Source organism: Watersipora subatra, chromosome 3, assembly GCF_963576615.1.
Source record: "Watersipora subatra chromosome 3, tzWatSuba1.1, whole genome shotgun sequence".
Lineage (NCBI taxonomy): Eukaryota > Metazoa > Bryozoa > Gymnolaemata > Cheilostomatida > Watersiporidae > Watersipora > Watersipora subatra.
This window is the reverse complement of record NC_088710.1, coordinates 13,234,288-13,255,658: the sequence shown is the minus strand read 5'-3', so window position 1 is coordinate 13,255,658 and position 21,371 is coordinate 13,234,288. Positions and strand designations below refer to the sequence as shown.

General features: G+C 33.7%; 1 protein-coding gene across 1 annotated transcript in view; it reads right to left on the bottom strand.

The window, feature by feature from the left end:
• The window catches only part of LOC137391217 (thrombospondin-type laminin G domain and EAR repeat-containing protein-like), a 32,362-nt gene extending 11,549 nt beyond the window's left edge, over nt 1-20,813 (bottom strand). Inside the window, exons 1-5 of the mRNA XM_068077622.1 lie at nt 20,721-20,813; nt 20,098-20,234; nt 16,947-17,500; nt 2,505-2,625; nt 686-832 (exon numbers count right to left, since the gene is read on the bottom strand). Coding sequence (XP_067933723.1) covers nt 686-832; nt 2,505-2,625; nt 16,947-17,500; nt 20,098-20,179 — 904 coding nt within the window. The 5' untranslated portion in view covers nt 20,180-20,234; nt 20,721-20,813. The remainder of the gene's footprint in view (nt 1-685; nt 833-2,504; nt 2,626-16,946; nt 17,501-20,097; nt 20,235-20,720) is intronic.
• Nucleotides 20,814-21,371: the final 558 nt, after the last annotated feature.

Below are 21,371 nucleotides of genomic sequence, written 5' to 3'. Positions count from 1 at the left end.
ACAACCTAGATTTCAAAATAAATGCCATTAACCTATTCCAACTCTCTAGTCAATTATAACACTCCGCACTTTCAAAACGTAGAGTGCTGTTAACATTAAGCCTGACTACTTATTCATAATATATACATATGTATATACATGTTCATATGTATGTATATTATATATAATATATGTGATTATATATACACAATCTATTGTTCTATTATAATATGTGTAATATATATAAGCATTATTATTTTTCATAATTTTTCTTAATTTTCAGCTTTTTCACTTATGAGGATACAATACTTGAAAAACCTCCAACGTTGTACGATAAACCTCTAACGTTGTACGATAAACCTCCGACGTTGTACGATAAACATCCAGTCAAATATTTGATAAGCGTCTATGTTACAATGGAAAGTTTATATATAAAGGTCATGATAAATAGACGTTTGAGTGAACTTTTTGTGAAAAAACTTTCCTTGCTCGATAAAGTTAATGTATCTCCTCACTGACATAGTTTAGCTATTGAAATTGTACAGAACATTTAATATTGCAAACAAAATTCTTCAATTCAGAACTATAAATCTTTAACCGTTAAATTTTTTTAAATCCTTCAACTGGCGGAAGACATAATGATTGATAGACTTCCACAAAACTCTCAAAATTTTCTCATATTTTACATCTGACTGTTTCTCCTTACCTTGCTGTGCCATCTGGGCCAATGTCCAGCTACCGCTGCGGCAGACCTTGAGTTGCTGCTGATAAATGTCATACCACAACTTGCCTGTTTCTTGCCAGCTGCACTCAGCATCATACGGAATCTCATAAGATATATGATTTGGATCATCTACAACGAGATGGTTTAATTTTAGAACAGAAAGTGGTTAGATACTTGCATGTTTGTCTGTTTCCAACAAATCGGAACACTAAAATAACATTAAAAAGAATGATAGCAGTAATGTTATTTTGAAATTAAGGTTTAATTTTAACACTGCTCGATGATCAACTCTGCCATTTGATGGTACTACTGCAATGGTTAATCATTGACAAGTTTATCTTGAGTAACTTCTTAATCCTTATCTTTAGAAAATCACAAGGTTGTTTACGCTAAGAATTTGCAGTGTATGATTTATTAAATATTGGTTTTGACCAATGAAAACGATTATAAAACAACTAACAGCCAATGATAATAAGGAATTAAAGCTTGGCATATCTGTTTTGTTTATAAATTAATTACGAGTGAGTCATAATCTCTATTTAATCTTTGCTATAATAACAGCCGTGTCGTTCAAAGTCATACTTGAAGGAGAGGTAAAAAGATTGCTTTTAACAGGGATTGAACTCACAACTTTCAGCTTGCTAGACTGACACCTGCACTAATCAACCACTTTGCCGCATTTTGGAATAACTGTGCAGCTACTTGTTACACCTGACTGTATCTCAAGGCACACCAGACTGCCAAGGTATCAGTTACATTCATAGAAAAAAAAAGTGTATTTGATAAAATAAAATGGCTGCCCACTATTGCTGGCGATTCTCCTAAAGACAGTCAGCGTGGTTGACAGTTTTCTAGTTGTGCATGAACCATTAGAAGCAGGTTATTGGGGACTTTAAGTTTGCTCATAAAATCACTGAGGGTAGATTATGCTTCAAACATTCATTTCTGACCGGAGTTTTTTTGCTAAATAGTTTTATTATACATTAAAAGCCTATAATTATGACGTTGGAAAACCACATCACATGCTTCACTTATATGAGCAAAAGATTGATGATAGTTTATTGAAAACACAGTTTTTGAGCTTAAAGGTTGCTATGAGTGATATATAATTACATCATAAACACAAATATCGGTTGTAAGGAAGCTCTCTTTATTGCCAATTTGAGGTCATCTCATTAAATAATTGTATTAATTCTTTTACCAATAATGTTCTAATTTTTTTACAGATGTTCTTTTTGCCTATTTTAATAATAATATGCAACAATTTAATTTGAAAGGCAAACCTTTTGCAAATTAATTCAGAAATTATTTATTTGAATGTAAATCCACAATTACAGCTGAGACTATAAATATTTAAACAGCGTTTTTAACTGTAGCTTAATTCATTAATTTCTTATTTTGGTATATTAAATAATAAAAACAAAACAAAAAGATTATATTCGTGTCCTTTATTATGCCTTATGTTATTACTTGTTTTTTAATGATAAGTTGGTATATTTAATAATAAAAACAAAATAATACATTAAATTGCCTTAAATTAAGTGTTCTACCAGCTTTAAATTATATAAATATTTTTAGTGGGCAGATCATAATCAGTTTTATAAAAAATTGTTTTACATTTTTATAAAACAATAATAACAATATAATATAATAAAAATATAATAGCTCAGGTACAACAAAAAATAAAATAAATTAAGCGAAAGGTATTAAAAGTATTAAATGTTTAAATCTGAAGTCTTTGTGTTTTTTTCACCATATTTTTTTAAAAACTACATTTGAAACAAAAAACTTAATAACGTACCAGCCTCCATCATCTGAACATCTGGCTGGGTTGATATACTGGGCATGCTTGGCATTTCAGCCGGACAAGCTAACTGGCCGGCATCTGCTCCAGGGAGTATCAGTAGCTGCTTTAACAAGCCCTAAACAGATATCATACAATCTGACAACACAGTTTAGTAGTTATTGGGGCCTCGCTAGTAATGCTTATTATGCACAAGGGAGAACTGTGGCAAGATAAATACAGGCAGTAAAGTGAAAAGGGAGAGGTATGCTATCATTCCTTAGGGCATCACAGTTTATCATAACCTTACAAAATATGACTCAAGCACGCATTGCAGCGGTGATAATGAAGCGATTGATATATATCACACTTCCTAATGCAACGCGGACACCTGCTAGAGGCTGCCAAATGTCACGCTCTGATCAGCTCATTCTAATTAGTTACTGAACGTGCCTGATGTGACCCTATTGAGCTCTACATTTTTTCAATTTTTTCCTTTAATAAGAAATCAATCTCTCACGCTAAAAATAAATTTTTGTTGTTTAATTTCAAAAGTGTACTTCTCCGCTTTGAAGTGCTTTTAAAACTTTTAAAGGAATAAAGTGAGAAAATTATATTACACTGAAAACTTACATCTACATGGATATTAAAACTGTAATGCTCTGCTTTAGTTAAAATGATTTTTTTCATGTAGCAAAGCTAAAAAAACAAGTGATTTGAAGAACTTCCTGTTTTCTTGTAAACACATAACAATTTTACAGTCTAGGAGAGAAAAGGCTTGTAGTAAAGAATGTCTCTTAACATTTAAATATATGTCTAAATACATACACTTGTTGCAAATTTTTCTGTTTTAAATGCTGATGGTACAATTTTTGTATTAAATGTTGCTAAGTTTTACAATAATAGATTGATTTATAATAGCATGATATGTAGTTTTAGACGTCACGGTGTTGATGACATAGTGTTAGTGCTGTGGTAGGGAAATAAAGTACGGCCACACATTAGTAAAGTTACAAACCTACTTCCTAACTGGTTGTGAGCAGTCTAGTAGTTACAGTCTGGTGATTACCAATTCATTATACTAAAGAAGTATATAAATAATGAATGGGAATAATATAAACGAAGAACGACAACCAGATGGCAGTGAGGTTGTTGTTCTTGGATTTAAGTGCAGAAGATAAGAATATCTGCCCAGGGTGAAGAGGATGAGAAGCTCACATACAAAATGATATTTTACCTGCTGCTTGGCTCTAATTGTCTAGTTGTGTTCAACTCCATCTTTCTTATTTGCATTTTAAAGTTTAAAGTAGTTTGACTAATTTTCCAAAAGTGGGTTCGAGTTCACACAACCTAAAGTGAAAATGCGTGATAACTGTTTCTTGTCTATTGTCTGCACACTTTCCTGCACGTTACGCTGCACAAATGACTAGCTGATAGATTGAGTAGCGTTTAACCACTCCATATTTCAAGATAACTAATCAGAAAAATAAATGAGCTGAAAAGTTGATAAACAGTTTATAACATCGTCAAAAACTCAGCCAATTATGACGGAGAGACACAAGGTCTAATCATAATCACCTGGGACAAGAAAAAGGCTGGGAAAATTTGTTAAAATGTGCATTAAAGTGCGATGAAATATGTGTGAAAAACTTTAACTGAGATTGAATCTGGGTTGTCGATACAGAATGTCTGATGAAAAATTGATTTTAAAACTTCATCGATGGACAAGATTCATTACAAAAAATATTTAAAGTGACAAGATGACAGCCTCTTGGCATGAACAGGAGTATTAACGGTAACAAATAACTTTTTCTGGCAGCTGAATTGTCGCTCAAACTATTTTCGTCATACCATTTCTATTTTATTATGTACTTGAACAATTAATTAGTATTTTATTTAGAAGCTAATAGATTGAACAAAACAATCGTTAATAAAAAATAATAAAAAACGGAAAATTTTAAAAACGGAAAAATATATGTAAAACCTTTTTTCTTTTCAAGTACTACACGATTAAGTAATTATAAAGACACACAAACCCTGAGTATTTTTACAGCAAACAGCAAACAAATTTAGCTTATCTAAAGTATGCAATCAGTATACAAGATACTAATTTATTTCATATCTTGTTTTTATTTAAAATGCTAATATCATAGTTGTAGACAATCACATATACATGTAATAATTATAATCATGTGAATTTTTAGCAGACCATATTAATGTTTCAGCGTTGTGAATCTCCATTATTTAATTATTTATATTATTATCCTATTAGATGAATGGTTGGCGTTTCACGAGTAACAAAAATGTTTTTGCACAGAAAATGTTCTTTTAGTCAACATAATTATACAACATTTACTATTCCAACTTCCAAATGAAGGTGTTTGTTTATTTCTGTGCATGCTAAAAGTTTAATTGTATTATTATACTATTATTATATTATTTACTATATTATTATCTTTAATAATAAAATATTATTATTATTTTATGGGCCTATTCTCCATGCATACCAATTTAGTATGAAATAGAAATTTTTATAATGACATCATTTCTAATCTATGCATTGCCAACGAGATTAAAATCATAAGATGGAAACCACCTGTATACCTGATTATTATTTATAAGAAATATAATATTTAGCGCTAGAATTGAGTATTAGTAATTATATTATTTATTATCATTCTATAATTGAGATCTTTTATAGTTAACACCAGTAATTAGCCGACACTGCAATCCGTTCAGAGTCCTTAGACTTAGATAGCATCCCCTTATCCGATTATTATTAATATTCTTATTATTGTTATTGTGGGAGGCTTTTATCGCAACCTTCAAGGTTGGTTGTAAGTGAGCAGTGAGCTATCTAAGGACCAGCGGGTTGACAACGCTTTTTTCTACTGTACAGACTTTCTCAACATCTGTGCTGTCGCTAGAATCGCTGATGTTGTGCTACTTAGAAGGACATGTCTGCGCCTTCTTTTACCAAGTATTATTATTATTATTAAAACCGTCTTCACAACCAAGTTGTTGGTAGTGAGTAAGCCCAGGCCTTTGCTTAAAGCCAAAGGGTTACTAATTTAATGATTCTTTCGACTGAAAAGTCTTTCTTAAACTCTGGGCAGTTCCTAAAATTGTTTCGAAAGACAGTTGAGCGTCGATCTCATCGAGATATGAAATAAGCTGGTTGGATATTGTCTTAAGTGTTCCAGTCAATCTCGGTGTCACTTTTGGTTGAACATTTCACAGCCTTCAAAGCTCAAATTCCATTATTATTATTATTATTAGTATAGTTATTATTACAAATACTATTAATATTACTATTATCGATATCAACAATCTTTCGCTAGTTTGTGCCACATTTCTAAGGCCTGAGTTCATCAGAGATTGTGTTACGTAAAGTCGCTCCAGTGCATCGATTAATAATGTTATTGCTCTTTGATCCAATAAACTGAAACTTGGATCGTAAGAAACAACAAACTGTATCTTTGAATTAACCCACCGATGAGACTAATGATGACTTGCAAAAGGATGGGGTCTAATTAAACACTCGCGCTATTGCTGAATACCCTCTTTATTCTCTCTATATATATTACTATATTATTCACATTTATTCTTTACGTACTTCTTTAGTTACCACTATTTTTGGTTTTTATTATTATTTACATTGTTTGTTTACTACTGTTATTAGCGCTGTTAATATTTTTACAACTGCAGCGACCTCTCGCTATTGTGGTTTATGGAGACCAGCGATGTCTTCAAAAAATGTCAAACTACCAAGTAGCAGTAACCGCCAGTTTGTACACCCATCAGACCAACCGTATGATGTGAGCCAGTATGTGTACAACTACAAGTAGCCTGTGATTGTGCTGTTTAGCTCATTGAGTTACTTTAGCCTGTGATCAAAAACTGACCAGCTTGTTCATCTTTCCAAAACGCTGACAGAACATCTTGAGACCGAAACAGTTATTGCTAATAACCTTTGCCTATACAGCATTTGATAGACAGCAAGCTAGTCCAGCCAGGCTTGTTTCCTCCCTTCTAATTGATAATCTGAGAATCTTGTGGTCTAATAGCTCTCTTTATTTGTTTGAAGTATTGTCAACTTTATTTATACTTCACCCGCATGATAGAACTGGAGCTATAAAGTTTGAGATGTGTCAAGGTCCAAAAAAATGAGGTGTGACGTCGCTGGGTATCACTCTATTGTTACTCTCATCATTAAAGCTTTATTTTGCAGTTATTATTATTATTAGTATTATTATTAGTATTATTATTATTCTATTGAAATACAACTTTTATTATTCTTGTTATCATTCATATCATTGTTATTTTCATCATTCATCTGTTATTGTTTCAATTAAACATATTATGAGGTTTATCCTTGAGTACTTTAAAAAAGAGAAAATAAAAAATATTGACTCAATGATGAATAAACAAAGAATACATGTTCTTAATTGTTGAAATGGACCTTCTGGACATCCTTGTAAATGGCTCAATTCTCACTTTCCCTTTTTCCATCCTCCTTCCCTCGTTAAATGGTGTCAGCATATGAGATATTTTATTACGAGCTAAATTTATATTTACAATGCTAAACTAACGGAGCAGCAATTACATACATAATAATTGTTATCATTTATTTAATTATTATAATTTTATAAATCAAATAATTTTAACTAAACTAAATTATATTTTATAAACATTTTAATACCGTTATTCTCATTAACCTGATACACGCATTTATTAGGCTGACGCAAAAAATATTTTTGTATTCTTGATTAGCACTAAACATTTACTCTTTATGCAGATCATTTGACCTGCTGCGCTGCCCGCAGGTTAACTTCAGTGTATACTTAGACTTGCCTGCCCATCTATCCTCGGAATACCCGATTAGCTTCCAAAAATATTTGCCTACTCTGAGAGCGCCTCTCCTGCCAAGAATGTGCTTGAAGAAAGCATGTCTGCAAATATACTCGGCATGCCTTTCAACCACCTGCCATGAGCTGCCATTTTTATTGATGGCTAAAAGGCAGCCAAATTTTTTCTTGGTGGGCTATGTTGAATTTGCTGGTTCCGGCCTGTTATTGCAACAGATGACAATGTGCGTTATAAACTGACCTCTTGTTTATATCAAATATATTATTCCCACATTTCAATATTATTAGTTGATTTTTGGTTAAAAAACAGATAAACCTTATAAAAAATTTATTTCTTGAAATAGTTATGCTAATTAAATTGAAAATATGAAAAGAAGAGAAACATATCATGGCCTAAAATCGAAACCATTTTGCTCTACTGTATAAAACACGGTTAGAGTGAGCAAACTTCTATATATAAAAGGTTAAAACAACGATCACATAAACTGGATTTTTATGTTTCAAAGATTCATCGCTTAATAATAAACGAAAATACCAAAATATTATTATGTTGTGTGTTTTTTTTGTAGATTAGGTTATATGAACAATCCTTTACTTAACGGAATTGATAATATATTAAGTTCTGAACTGTATGAAACCATATCTGGTTTGTATTCCAGACAGTCTGCCATAAGTCTTATCATTGTAAACTATTTAAGTATCAACTATGACAAGTTTATTAAAGTTTAGTTCGAATTTGAGATTAAAAAAACCATTACAGCTCATTTGTTGAACTTGAAGCACTCGAAAAGTAGATCACTGATCTTGTAAATCAATATTGGTAAATAGATCAATAGATCATTAATAGATAAACAGATCGAGTAAAAACTGTATAAAATTCCCATGGCTACTCTTTAGCCAAAAAACTAAATGCGCTTGAAAGCTAAAAAATTAGGTTATATTCACCCTTTTCTGGCTTCATAAACGTGCATTTGCCAGAATTTCTGAGAAAGTCAATCTTCAAAGCACATTTGAGCACTTTTATGTATTTTTTTAGATACAAAACACTTTATATTATAAGTCGCTCATATGCTTGTCAGTCCCGGGCACTGTGAGAGATAGTCATGAGTAAACAGCATGACTATCCGATTGAGTTAGGTAGTAGTTAAAACGCTAGACGGTAAATTGGAGTACCCGTGTTCAATTCTCGTGTGAGGTAATTTTGTTTATGTTCTTATCGTAGCTTTGAACAAGCGGACGTACAGACGGATGGAATGACAGATGGACAAACAGACTGACGAACAGACAGACACAACTCTTATTGTATACACAGCTCTTATCATAGTAAAGATTTTTATGATACCTTCTGTTTATAAATGATCTCTGCAGCTGGGTAGATGACCCACATAATAGGTAAAGGCATATTTAGTACAATAGCATAGATTTTACCCTATGTGTAGTTAAACATGTCTCAACGTCGATGCGAGCTTATGTACTGACGAGGTGTAACATATATAATTTCCATCAATTATCATTGTCGTATATCACGTAACCTACGTATTTATGAGGTATAACTTACGTAAATACGTAAAGATGTGTATGAATGCGTCACATTTACTATTTCTTGATATAAAGCTGGAGTTACACCATTAAAGTGATGCAAATGAAAATAATCTTTCAATGTAATCTTAGCACAACAGACTTACTTTACCTATTACTTGCTAATTATTTCACATTTACGTTTAAACACTTTTATAGTTGTTTTATTTTGCCAATTAATTTATTTGTTCTGCACAAAACATTTTTCTCATGATATGAAGTTTGACAGTTAGAATGGTAACTGTTGTTATATGTTAATATGTTAAATCCAATTAAATTTTCCGTGCAAAGACTTTTATTACTCGGGACATGCCAGGTATTTAGTAGTATCAATGTAAAGTTAAGACATCAAGCTTGAACGTGATGCAATTTTTGTCTTGGTAGACCTACCCATTCTAGAGATATAATAGTTCGAATGAGATCCTTTCTTGGACTGCTCAGATTCAAGTGGAAGTACAATTATGATGCCTATAGCTGCCAAGAGACTGACAGAATAGAGACACGTAATGCTGCATGCAATATCCGATATCAATAGCCGATATCAATAGCCGATATCAATAGCCGATATCAATAGCCGATATCAATAGCCGATACCAATAGCCGACATCAATAGCCGATATCAATAGCCGATATCAATAGCCGATATCAATAGCCGATATCAATAGACGATATCAATAGCCGATATCAAGAGCCGATATCAATAGCCGATATTAATAACGATAGAAACAGGCAGCCACACCACCAGCCTTTTCTCAAAGCAACTTCTTTTGAGCACATTATTTGTCAATTTTGTTTTGACGATTTTATTCTTGAAACATCTTGGCTGCCAGAGTATCTCAAACATCAAAAGCAAACATAAATGGTAGAAAAATATCGATACTTTTGGATAAAATCTTCTAAAATTTTGTGTAAGTTTATCTTAGGCAGCGCTAGATGCCAAGGTTCATCTTAGGCAGCGCTAAATGCCAAGGTTCATCTTAGGCAGCGCTAAATGAAACAGTGACAACTGCAATACGTAAGGTCAGCTCTCATCACATAGACATATAAATATATAATAATATAGTGAGAGCCTGGACGTGTACTCCATATTACAAATTTAATAAAACTGTTGTGAAAACATGGATGCCTGCATGTGCATCGACCTATAATTGCAGACATACACTTAAGTTGATATTATCAGCGAGCTAAGATTAATGGTTTTATTTTAAATCTGATTATTTGTTGCCCATCCAATTAAGAGAAATCATATTTTCATCATATTTTCATACAAATATATGTTTTCTCTGTAGAGCTAAAGCAAAATATGATCAGATTTCTAGTACATCACTGCAGGCATAAACATAGTGCATCTGAAACATCGTTTGATTTTAGTTTTAAATGTAATTACTTCTTGTCACTTAGTTTAACAAATACTTTTGTGTCTGCTGTACTCGCCAGCAATGAGTCAGCATAAAATATCATTTTATAGTATTAATAAAATAATTACTCCGTTCATCAGTTTATTAGCGCGTATTCAGTAAGCGCTACTGATTACCATATCAAAGCGTATACAGTAGCGTTTTGAAAAATTTACAAAAATATCCAAATGAGAGAAAAATTGGCTAACTTCCCTTACGATGATAGCCGAGGATGACTTGTATTCATAGCAACTAACAACATGGCTGGTGAGTCAAAAGACAGACGACTGCTTATGACACAAACTTACTCGACAAAAGGTCACAGATTTGTAAAATTATAGCCATGACCACGACATCGGACCAGCACAGTCAATTGAATTTGAGTCAAACACTGGTCGGGAAGCAATCGTAAAGATGAATTTGGTTGAGAAAATATGAAGGAATGTTGATCAGACCGTTGCTAAAAAATAATCGTATCATAACTGAGCAACAAATATGGCAAACAATTTGGCGACAAATGGGAAAATCTTTTGAAAAAAACAATACGTGTAGTTTGACAAATAAAAAAATTAAAAATATAAAAAACAAAAATGTGTGATTTCTAAAATCTGCAGTACGCACTACCGGCCTTGACGATGCTTTTGCTACAGATAATACCATAATATTCATCAGCAGGCGGAATAAGACGTCATTGATTGGATGAAAAAAGTCAAAATTGTAAAGTGGGAAGGACCAGCTAACAAATATCACCGCTACATATTTTTCTAAGATCAACATTGTAAAAGTTCAATCGATTTTAGACACAATAACTGAGTGTCATCAACAAAGCTGCTGACCCATAAGGATCAGCCCGTTTGCTGACAGCAAACAAGCCTTAAGATTTTGCAAAGATAACAAGTCGAGGCAATGCTATCTGACTCCTTAGACTCAAGTTGCATTGTGTTGTAATATTTTATTCTCTTATGCTGCTATCTCAAAATTCACACAGAGAATATGGTGCTTTCATGACCATAAAAAGAAAACTATGTTTTTGCGTGAATCTACAATCACAAATTGTTTATTGAAAAAGTTCGACTTTTTGCTATATGAATATTTAGTTTGAACTTTACCAACACATGAAAGACACCACAGCGCCTGATTAGCCCAGAATATTTGTATTTATCCTTCCACAAATACGACAAACATTGTTTTGTATTCTATAACACCAACATACTACGCCTACCATCATATGTTCCAGTATATGAACTTTCTGTTACCAACCCTTCAATTCACTATCTCGACTCCCTTTGCAACACTATTAGATTACCAACTTTTAAAAGACATTTGTTCAACACACTCAATAATTCCAGATTTCCGTTTTCTCATTTTTGTTTTGGCATCTAACGAAAAACATCATTTTGCTAATTAAAAGTTATACATGTACATACATTAGTTTTAATATGCCTGATTGCTGGAAGTGTCAGTTATTGCTTTCCATTCCTTCAACAGATTCCGAAAAACGGCTTAACCAGATTTCATAACCACCTGCTCATTATTGACAAATATTGTATGTCCATCTGAAGTGTGACATAAAATTAGAATACAAATTCATGTAATTATAACTGAGATACACTGAATTAATTGCATTTGCTATAACCATAGCTAGTGCCTAGAAATTCTCTCTATCGTGGTAGCAAAAATATAAAGATATCTTAATGTGGTTCCTTACCACTCTCTAGCATCTGTTTTGATCATCATAAGTTATATCTTAAAAAACTCATTCGCTGTCATTGTCAAAAATTATGTAGGAGTTAATTTACCAAATATGAACTAGAGCAGCGAGTTACCAGTCAATATGTTATATATTATATAATATATTATAAATATATTGTATCCTTAGATTATATAATGGATCTGTCGCTGCCAGGGATTTATTTCATTCTCAATCAGATAGCCTGCTGGTGGGTGAATAAGAGGCTGATTTTCAGGAACCAGATAAAGTTTTGAAACCAAACATTTTTGGGGCTTAGCAGAAGACACGGAGCATGAGTGTGTGCAAAATTTGGATAAAATCGTTCAAAACTTATAGAAATGCAGAATGCTTACCCAGACTAACAGACACACACAGTGATATAGTGAGCTTTATTAATATTCATAACGATGATGACATAATAATTATTATCTTAAAGCAAAATTTCAAGATATTATGATGTAATAAACACATTAAAATAATATTGTAATATGCTGTACATATTCTTACCAACAAATCAATAAAATAAGAAATAGGTACACAAGCAGAAACAAGCTTATAAAATAAATACGATTAAATATCTATTGATAATAAGGTCATCACTAAAACTGTAAAAGAATACAAAGTGTTCTCTATCTTGTTCAAAGTGCCAACGTTAATTTATTTGTAGCCTTAGCTCCAACTACTTGTAGTTTGTTGTACAGTCTACTTATAGTTTGACTGACAAAAATTACTATACTGATACTAAGCAAACTTGGAGTATTTTGAAGTATGAGATTCTAGCGTATTGTTATAACTGAACAATATCATAATACAATTACTAATGCGCTGGTGTTACAAAGAGAATACCTGGTCTAAATAAGTGATATAACAACATTTCTTGGAGCTGCATGAAAGTGCATCAACCTCTACTTAAGATACATGTAAGTGCCTTTTGATTTATATGAACCAGCATGTATTTCTTATTTTAATATAGTTTTAATGATTTTATAAAACATATAGAAACATTATGGTAACCTTAAAATATTAAAACTAATATAATTATTTGCATACTAATAATATGTCTAACTATATTAAAACTACTTAACACATCACACACCTTTTCCAAAACTATTATATTAGCTATTTGTCTCATATATAATAAACAATAATATAATAATTCTAATAAATAGTAACAATGATACCACGGTAATACAATATTGTAGGTTAATGCATGTCGATGCACTTATTCAACAAAAATAATAATACAAGTGTTAGTAGTTTTTATTATACTCATATATTATAAAATAAAATATGGTCTTAAATGCTCATCTTGCAGTTTTTGATACTAGAAACTGAGTGAAAATTTATTTTTATTTTAAATTTATTTTGAAATTCTATTTTAAAACTATTTTTTGATGCTGCCAGATTACAAAAGCTACATAATAAGTATCATTCTACAATATGTTTAATCATAGTCGATATATAATTACAAAATAATAATAAAATAAAAATAATAGGGATAGTAAGAATATAAAATAAATGAAATAAATTAATTTAATAAAATTTGATGCAGTGCGATAGAACATTATTCAATATAATATCACTCGATATAATATTATTACAATGTAGCATAAAATAGTATAAGATTGCATATTAATAATATAATATATATATATATAATAATATACTAAATATTAAATACTAAACTAAATATACTACACTACTATATTTAAATATAAATATTTATATAATACAGTCAAAAATAATATATACAGTATACTATATACATATATAGTAGGATATAATATCATAAAGAATACTGTAACAAAACATGATAACATTGTATAGAAAGATAATAAGTATAACTTAATACAATAGAACTTGCTAAATTTCACTACAATATCGCTTACATGAAGATGCTATATTACTGTAAGTTAGGTCTATAATGTTAACATTTTATTGCATGGTATGATACTATGTTAAAGAGTGTTATTCTTCATTATACTAGAATGGATTTGTATTATTGCCTTATACTAAGACTAACTACACGGCTGAACAAGGAAAAATTACCCAACATCAAAGTTTTAAAAGATTTATGTGTTTTGTTCACCAGCTAACTACCTCCAGACTCACATTAAAATGTTTTTCGGTTTTGCAGTGTTATGCGTCATCATTAAGCCCAGTAGCATTACAGAAAATTTTTTCACTGAATAAGTTGAATGCAGACCACAATAAGAATTTATCCCATATATGTATATGGTATGGATTAAAATTTATATAAGTTTTTACATTTGAGAATTTATCTCCCCAACGCCATCCGCATGATAACATTAGTGGCTAATTAGTAGGCATAATGATAAGATTAGAATTGACCACCACAGGCTGTTACAGGCAATCTCTAGTCTAAGTTGCCTAAATTATAGCCTCTGAGTTTTTCCGCAAAGTTCGGTGTGTGGTGAAATAATGGTAGTGGAATGATTACAGGTTATGGTGGGAACAAATTTCGAGGTTCGTTGGCGAATGATTTATGAAGGTGTTATTGACAATGAGTCACAGGTAATAATAGTCACATCAGGTTCATCAGGTTCATCAGGAGGTCTATTTTATTAATATATTAATATATTTTATTAATCCGTGAAAAACATACTTTAAAAATTGTTTAAATTAGAATAAAACAAGTTTTGAAAAACTGTGATGTCTACAAAAATGAAAAAATTACTAAATAGCGTCAACCAACAACCTGTACAGTCATCAGACCAGCCGTAGCTTACACGGCGTGAACCAGCTGGTGTACAACCAACAACCTGTACAGTCATCAGACCAGCCGTAGCTTACATGGCGTGAGCCAGCTGGTGTACAACCAACAACTTGTACAGTCATCAGACCAGCCGTAGCTTACACGGCGTGAGCCAGCTGGTGTACAACCAACAATCGGTACAGTCATCAGACCAACCGTAGCTTACATGGTGTGAGCCAGTTGGTGTACAACCAACAACTTGTACAGTCATCAGACCAGCCGTAGCTTACATGGCGTGAGCCAGCTGGTGTACAACCAACAACTTGTACAGTCATCAGACCAACCGTAGCTTACATGGCGTGAGCCAGCTGGTGTACAACCAACAACTTGTAGTCATCAGACCAGCCGTAGCTTACATGGCGTGAGCCAGCTGGTGTACAACCAACAACTTGTACAGTCATCAGACCAGCCGTAGCTTACATGGCGTGAGCCAGCTGGTGTACAACCAACAACTTGTACAGTCATCAGACCAGCCGTAGCTTACATGGCGTGAGCCAGCTGGTGTACAACCAACAACCTGTACAGTCATCAAACCAGCCGTAGCTTACATGGTGTGAGCCAGCTGGTGTACAACCAACAACCTGTACAGTCATCAGACCAGCCGTAACTTACATGGTGTGAGCCAGTTGGTGTACAACTACATGTAGAGTGTGATTAAAATATTTTGTTCATTGTCTTGCTTTAGCTTAAAATCAATAGTTTAAACTGACCAACTTGTTCATCTTTCCAGCAGTAAGGAGACCAGTGTCCTGGCAGCGGTAAGGAAACCGCTGCCAGGACATCTTAAGACCGAAACAATTACGGTGAACAACCTTCACCTTTACAGCATTTGATAGACAGCAAGCTAGTCCAGCCATGCTTGTTTCCTCTCTTCTAGTTGATAATCTGAGAATCTTGCGAGCTAATTGTTTCCTTTATTTGTTTGAAGTATTGTCAAATTAAAGTTGACTCTGCCATCTTTTTTCATTCAACGCATGATAGAACTGCAGCTATAAAGTCTGAGATTTGTGAAGGTCAAGAAAAATGAGGCGTGATGTCACTAGGGATTACTCCAATGTTACTCTCATCATTAAAGCTTTATTTGCAGTTATTATTATTACTAATATTGTTATTATTCTATTCTATTGAGATATTATTCTTTTAATCTTGTTATCAGTCATTTTATTGTTTTTGCTAGAAAATAAAATTAAAACAATATGATGAAGTAGATTCCATTGTGAACGAGTCAAGCTGAGTAAGATATGCTAATTAGTGGGGTATTTCTGTAGCGCCGGCCTACAACATGTCATTTCTCAGTGATGGTTTATCACTTTAAGATCAAAGAGGGGGAGTGACTAATAAGTCGACCAGAGACCATCTTGTGCTGGATTGTTGTCAATCGGAAAAGGCCAATGTTTTGTCCTTCCTCTAGACTGTTGGTTAGCAAATTAACCTTCAAAGAACTCTGATTCACCTTGGAAATTTTTAGACCTTACGCCTATTTGAAAGTCTTGGGAGAATAATGACCAAGTGGCTTGAGCGTTTGAGAAATAGAAATGTGTGAGAAAATTACAAGGAGAGTCAGATATTGTTTTAAGGAATGTTTGAAAACTGACAGAAAAAGAGTTGAAACTATAAGGCTGATCAGTGACCAATCGGCACACTGACCAGCAGTTGTCAGAATGGCATTAGCAAGGTTATGGTTGCGTCACCTGTCAACCGCCTGTAAAGTTTTGTCACATCAAGTTTTGTTTCCTGACCAGTCTGTTTTTTAAACTTGTAAGAGCTCTTGTTCTTCTCACAAACTTCTTGGACATTTTATAATAAATATGTTATACCGGTCCAACAATGCTAACAGCGTAGAAACGCCTACTTGTGTTGGCACGTCTGTCAAAAGTTTCTTAGCGCAAAATCGTCTAAGTTATTTGTACATAGACAAATAATTATTATGCTATGAAAATGACCAGTTCAATCGCTTTTAGCAAGAAATAAAATTTAAAAGAAAAGGAAACCTAGTGATAAAATGGAGTGTTTTCCCAAGAAACCATATTTTAAGGAGAAGTCAATGCTTTCAATCGCAATGACCTCTCCACTCATCTATAATTATCAAATTCTTTAGCATGCACTTACCCTGAACTGACCTGGCTGTATCTTCCTATTACCAACATGAATCTGATCTCCAGCAGTGTCAAGAAGCGCTGGAAATGTCCGTTCCAAAGGTTTATTTTCTATGTCGCCACAATCAACTCTTAAACCCACTACATTTCCTGCGACTGTCACAATAATCGTGTGCCATTCGTCGTCATAAAGTCTTTTCTCGAAACTGATAGATTCCGGAAGAATTTTATTGTCGCTGTAAATGAAAGTCACTCGATCCCGAGAGATGCTGACACCTAGCTTGATGTCTGCTGTCGATTGTGGGATGAGACTGAAAAGGTAGCCTGTCTCCCAAGGTTGTGTGTCGGAGTCAGGAGAGAGTCTGAAGGTAGCTAAGATGGAATATTCTTCAGGCCAGAAAGAGCATCTCGTGAAGATATCGTTAGAAGGAAAGTTGAGATTGCCTGCATGCTCTGTTAGTTGATAGGCATGTAGACTGTGCTTCTCATCGTATACTATACTCACACCTCGAGGTAGGCTGTAGCGGTTGGGTATCACATGGTTTATTAGATACAAAGGCTTCAAATCTAAAACAGAACAAAATTTTCTGCTTAAAACTAAGTTTTTTAGTGTTAAATTTAAACTTTTTAATACTTTTTTGCTTGTTGTCTTGAATGGGAGAGCGCACTTTCCATAAATTGAGTTGCGCAAACCTATGCAAAGATGTTTTCTATCAACTAATGTCAAAGTTTGTTTCAAACGGCCACTTCACCACATCCGATGTAGAAAAGAATGTTGATTACCAATGATATTATCCTACAGATTTTTAAGCAAAACAACCATTCTCTGCGATTGCTGAGCATGACAGGGTGAGGACAAACCGAGCAAAGCAGAACAGTCAAGCAATTAGAGCCGAGATGATTTCGGTTTAGACGCCAACTATGGGAGCGAGTAGTACAAAAAACTTGGTGAGATGAGATAACCGAAAGATGCTCCCACGATACAAAGAGACAAGTGTTAACAGCGAGGCTGGTAACAAACAGGTGTTATCTACATTTTTCTCTAATCGTTCGTACACTTGAGAAAGAACAAATAGCCGCCGTGTATATCATCAGTATAGGGCTTTTACACCGCACTTGAATGTCAATGGAAAATCTGATAACACCAAAATTTTAAAACATCAAAGAACTTTTATGTTTGTTTCTAGTTTTCTACAGGTCATTATGTTTGTTTAATAACTGAATATCACTCGCAGACTTGGCAAACACACAGGAGAACTGATAATAAGGATGTGATCATGACCACTCATTCATAAACATTTTACTCTGTATTGTAGGCTACCGTCTGCTCAGTATTGTTCACCACGTGTTCGAGTACGCGAGGTCAGTCAGCACAATCGAGTAACGATAAAGATTTAGCTCGAGACCTAACTAAATGAAAGCGCAGACAGATATAAGGCTACGAGAAGAAACAACACGATTTTTTAAATTTGAAAAAACTAGGAACAATACTGATGTCACTTTGGTTTACACAACGTATTCATATTCTTTGCCCGTTGTAGGGGCTCGAGCGAAACCACAAGCTTTTAATCTCGCCCTAGTCAATGTATCCAATGATACAGTATACTCTGCATACACACTCTGTGTGCCCTTCTGCCGTGATCAAACGCACTAGATGATACATTTACATGACTATTCGCTGGATGACAGGATTAGGCCTGTTTGCTGTCTCCGATTTGGGTCTTTTCTTTCCTCCATCAACCTATGGCACCCTCAATCCTACTTTAGTCAATTGAGAGGCCATATAGAGCGCTATCTTCATATTCGGCGCTAACTTGACGACGGGAAATGACAATTTACTCCGTTAAAGGACGGAACGTTAATTAAACTTTGTATAGACCACCCGAGTGTTTATGGTATAACAATTAGCTTATCAATGCATCTCGTGTGCTCAATGCTTGCATTCAGCAATTATTTCATAATAATACCTGCGTCGGCAACATTGAAGGTACCTTGTTTCATGTTTTCAACTATGCAAGCAATTGTAAAATTAAAGGGTACCGAATTTGGTGCCTTGCTATAACATACGGAGATGGAATAAGCTCTGCTGATGGAAGGCGTGAAAATACAGAAATATATTGAAGACCAGAATTTAATCAGCATGACTCTAGCAAACCACAAGTTTGATTTGTTTTACCTCGATAACATGTGAATCAGGAGAATCAAATGTCTGTTAGGAATGTTTCCTCACAGTAGCTGTAAGTCATTGTGAAAACATTCGTTGCTGGAGTGAAGAGAAAACAACCGTTCATTATTTTAGAAATATTGGCTGCCTTATCTATGGGTTTATATGTTAACACTCCAATCATACCACACCTGGCAGCTCATACTGATTAGTTAATATTCTGCATAACCTTCTTTAATTGGCTAGTAGCCTACCACTAAAACATTGACAGTTTTCTGGAGGGCTCTATAGATGGTTCTATAGATGGTTCTATAGATGGTTCTATAAATGGTTCTATGGATGGTTCTACAGATGGTTCTATGGATGGTTCTATGGATGGTTCTATCTATGGTTCTATAGATGGTTCTATGGATGGTTCTATGGATGGTTCTACAGATGGTTCTATGGATGGTTCTATGGATGGTTCTATAGATGGTTCTATAGATGGTTCTATCTATGGTTCTATAGATGGTTCTATGGATGGTTCTATGGATGGTTCTACAGATGGTTCTATGGATGGTTCTATGGATGGTTCTATGGATGGTTCTATCTATGGTTCTATAGATGGTTCTATGGATGGTTCTATAGATGGTTTCATGATAAGTTCTATGAATGGTTCTATCTATGGTTCTATCTATGGTTCTGTGGATGGTTCTATGGATGGTTTTATGGATGGTTTCATGGTTGGTTCTATGAACGGTTCCTCCTCACCAAATACTTTCCTTTCTAGCTTATAGACGAGAATATCTATCTCAATTTTACTTAGCTAACGTTTCGGTTTAGTAGCTAATGGAAAGACTTGAAACAAATAAACACTACCATGTGATTCGCTGTCTATGTTTTTCATAACATTACATCATGCTACATAGAATTACATAACAACAGTGCAGTAAACCTGATACACTTATGATTAAACATGATGCATCTATGATTAAAATCTACCATAGTCTAAACATCTTACCTGTGCAGGTCCTTATGCTGACTGGCATCGATATGCTGATATCTATCAAAAGTCCAATACAGAGAGTAAGCTTGTGACCCATGATTTGATGAGATTGAAATTCAAAGCAGTCTGGTGTTGAACTTGTACATCCCCAGCTGCAGACAGAATACGACACATGATATGCAAAAGTATAAGAAGCATCAATTTCTTCATAGTTAGCCTGTCAGCTTATACAGGTAGCATGAAGAACGAGGGGGTTTGAAAGACTCACCATACTTTATCAAAGATAATAATGAACTAGCGAATTTGTTTCTTTGTTTTAAGATGCGCTTCTCTTTCAGTTTTATTGCCAAGAATTAAAAAAAACTTATTTTTTTTAAATGATATGCTTTAGTTAGATTATATAACCAGGAACTGTTTTTATTATAAAAGAGGAATCTAAACATTAAGTAACTTTTTTGCACATTTTATGTATTGAATGACAAAATATTTTAAATTGTACCGTAGCTAGTCATTTTTACAGACGCTAATAAAGTCTTATAGAGAAATGGAAAAATGCAGCTGCAGACAAACAACATTTTAGCAAACCAAGAGCAAGAATGAAGAGAAAACAGAGGCAACTATGCTAAGTACATACGCACCTTTACTTTAAGAAGATTTCTCCATTGGTAAGAAGTTGATTGCGAAAGAGAAGGCAAGGAACAACAGCTGCATGCTTGCAGGCCACTTGAAACACACCAAATGAGTAGAGACATATTTGAGGAGCATTAATAGGGTTTCATGCGCGTGGTTTCATTACAGCTAATCCACCCAACCTCAAACAGCCGCCATTGGCTTAACGTTTCAAGCAGTTTTTTAAACAGCCAATCAGTCTCGTCAGAACACGAGTGAATGAAAGGGAACAATTAAGGTGATTTGATGTGAGATAAAGTGTTATAGACGAATATCAATAGGGCTGGAAAAGACTTCAATGGAGAAAATACCAAATATCCATCAAATCTTAAACATTGAGAATGAAATGAAAGAAACTCGTAAATGATAAAGGATATTGGTTGCAGGTAAATTGAACCTACTGTCGAGGCATTACTTTATTTTGCGTGTAGTCATTTTGACCACACAAAAGCTTGCTATTTCAATCTTGTTATATGTAGCTTGGAATACACTTGAAAACAACTTTTGCTACTATGGCCCATTTATACTCTTAACTTTCCAGTCAAAGGCTAAAACAGAAAGTGAGCTTCGCATAGTGGAACTGTAACTTCTCTTTTCATATATTTGGAGAATTTTGACCA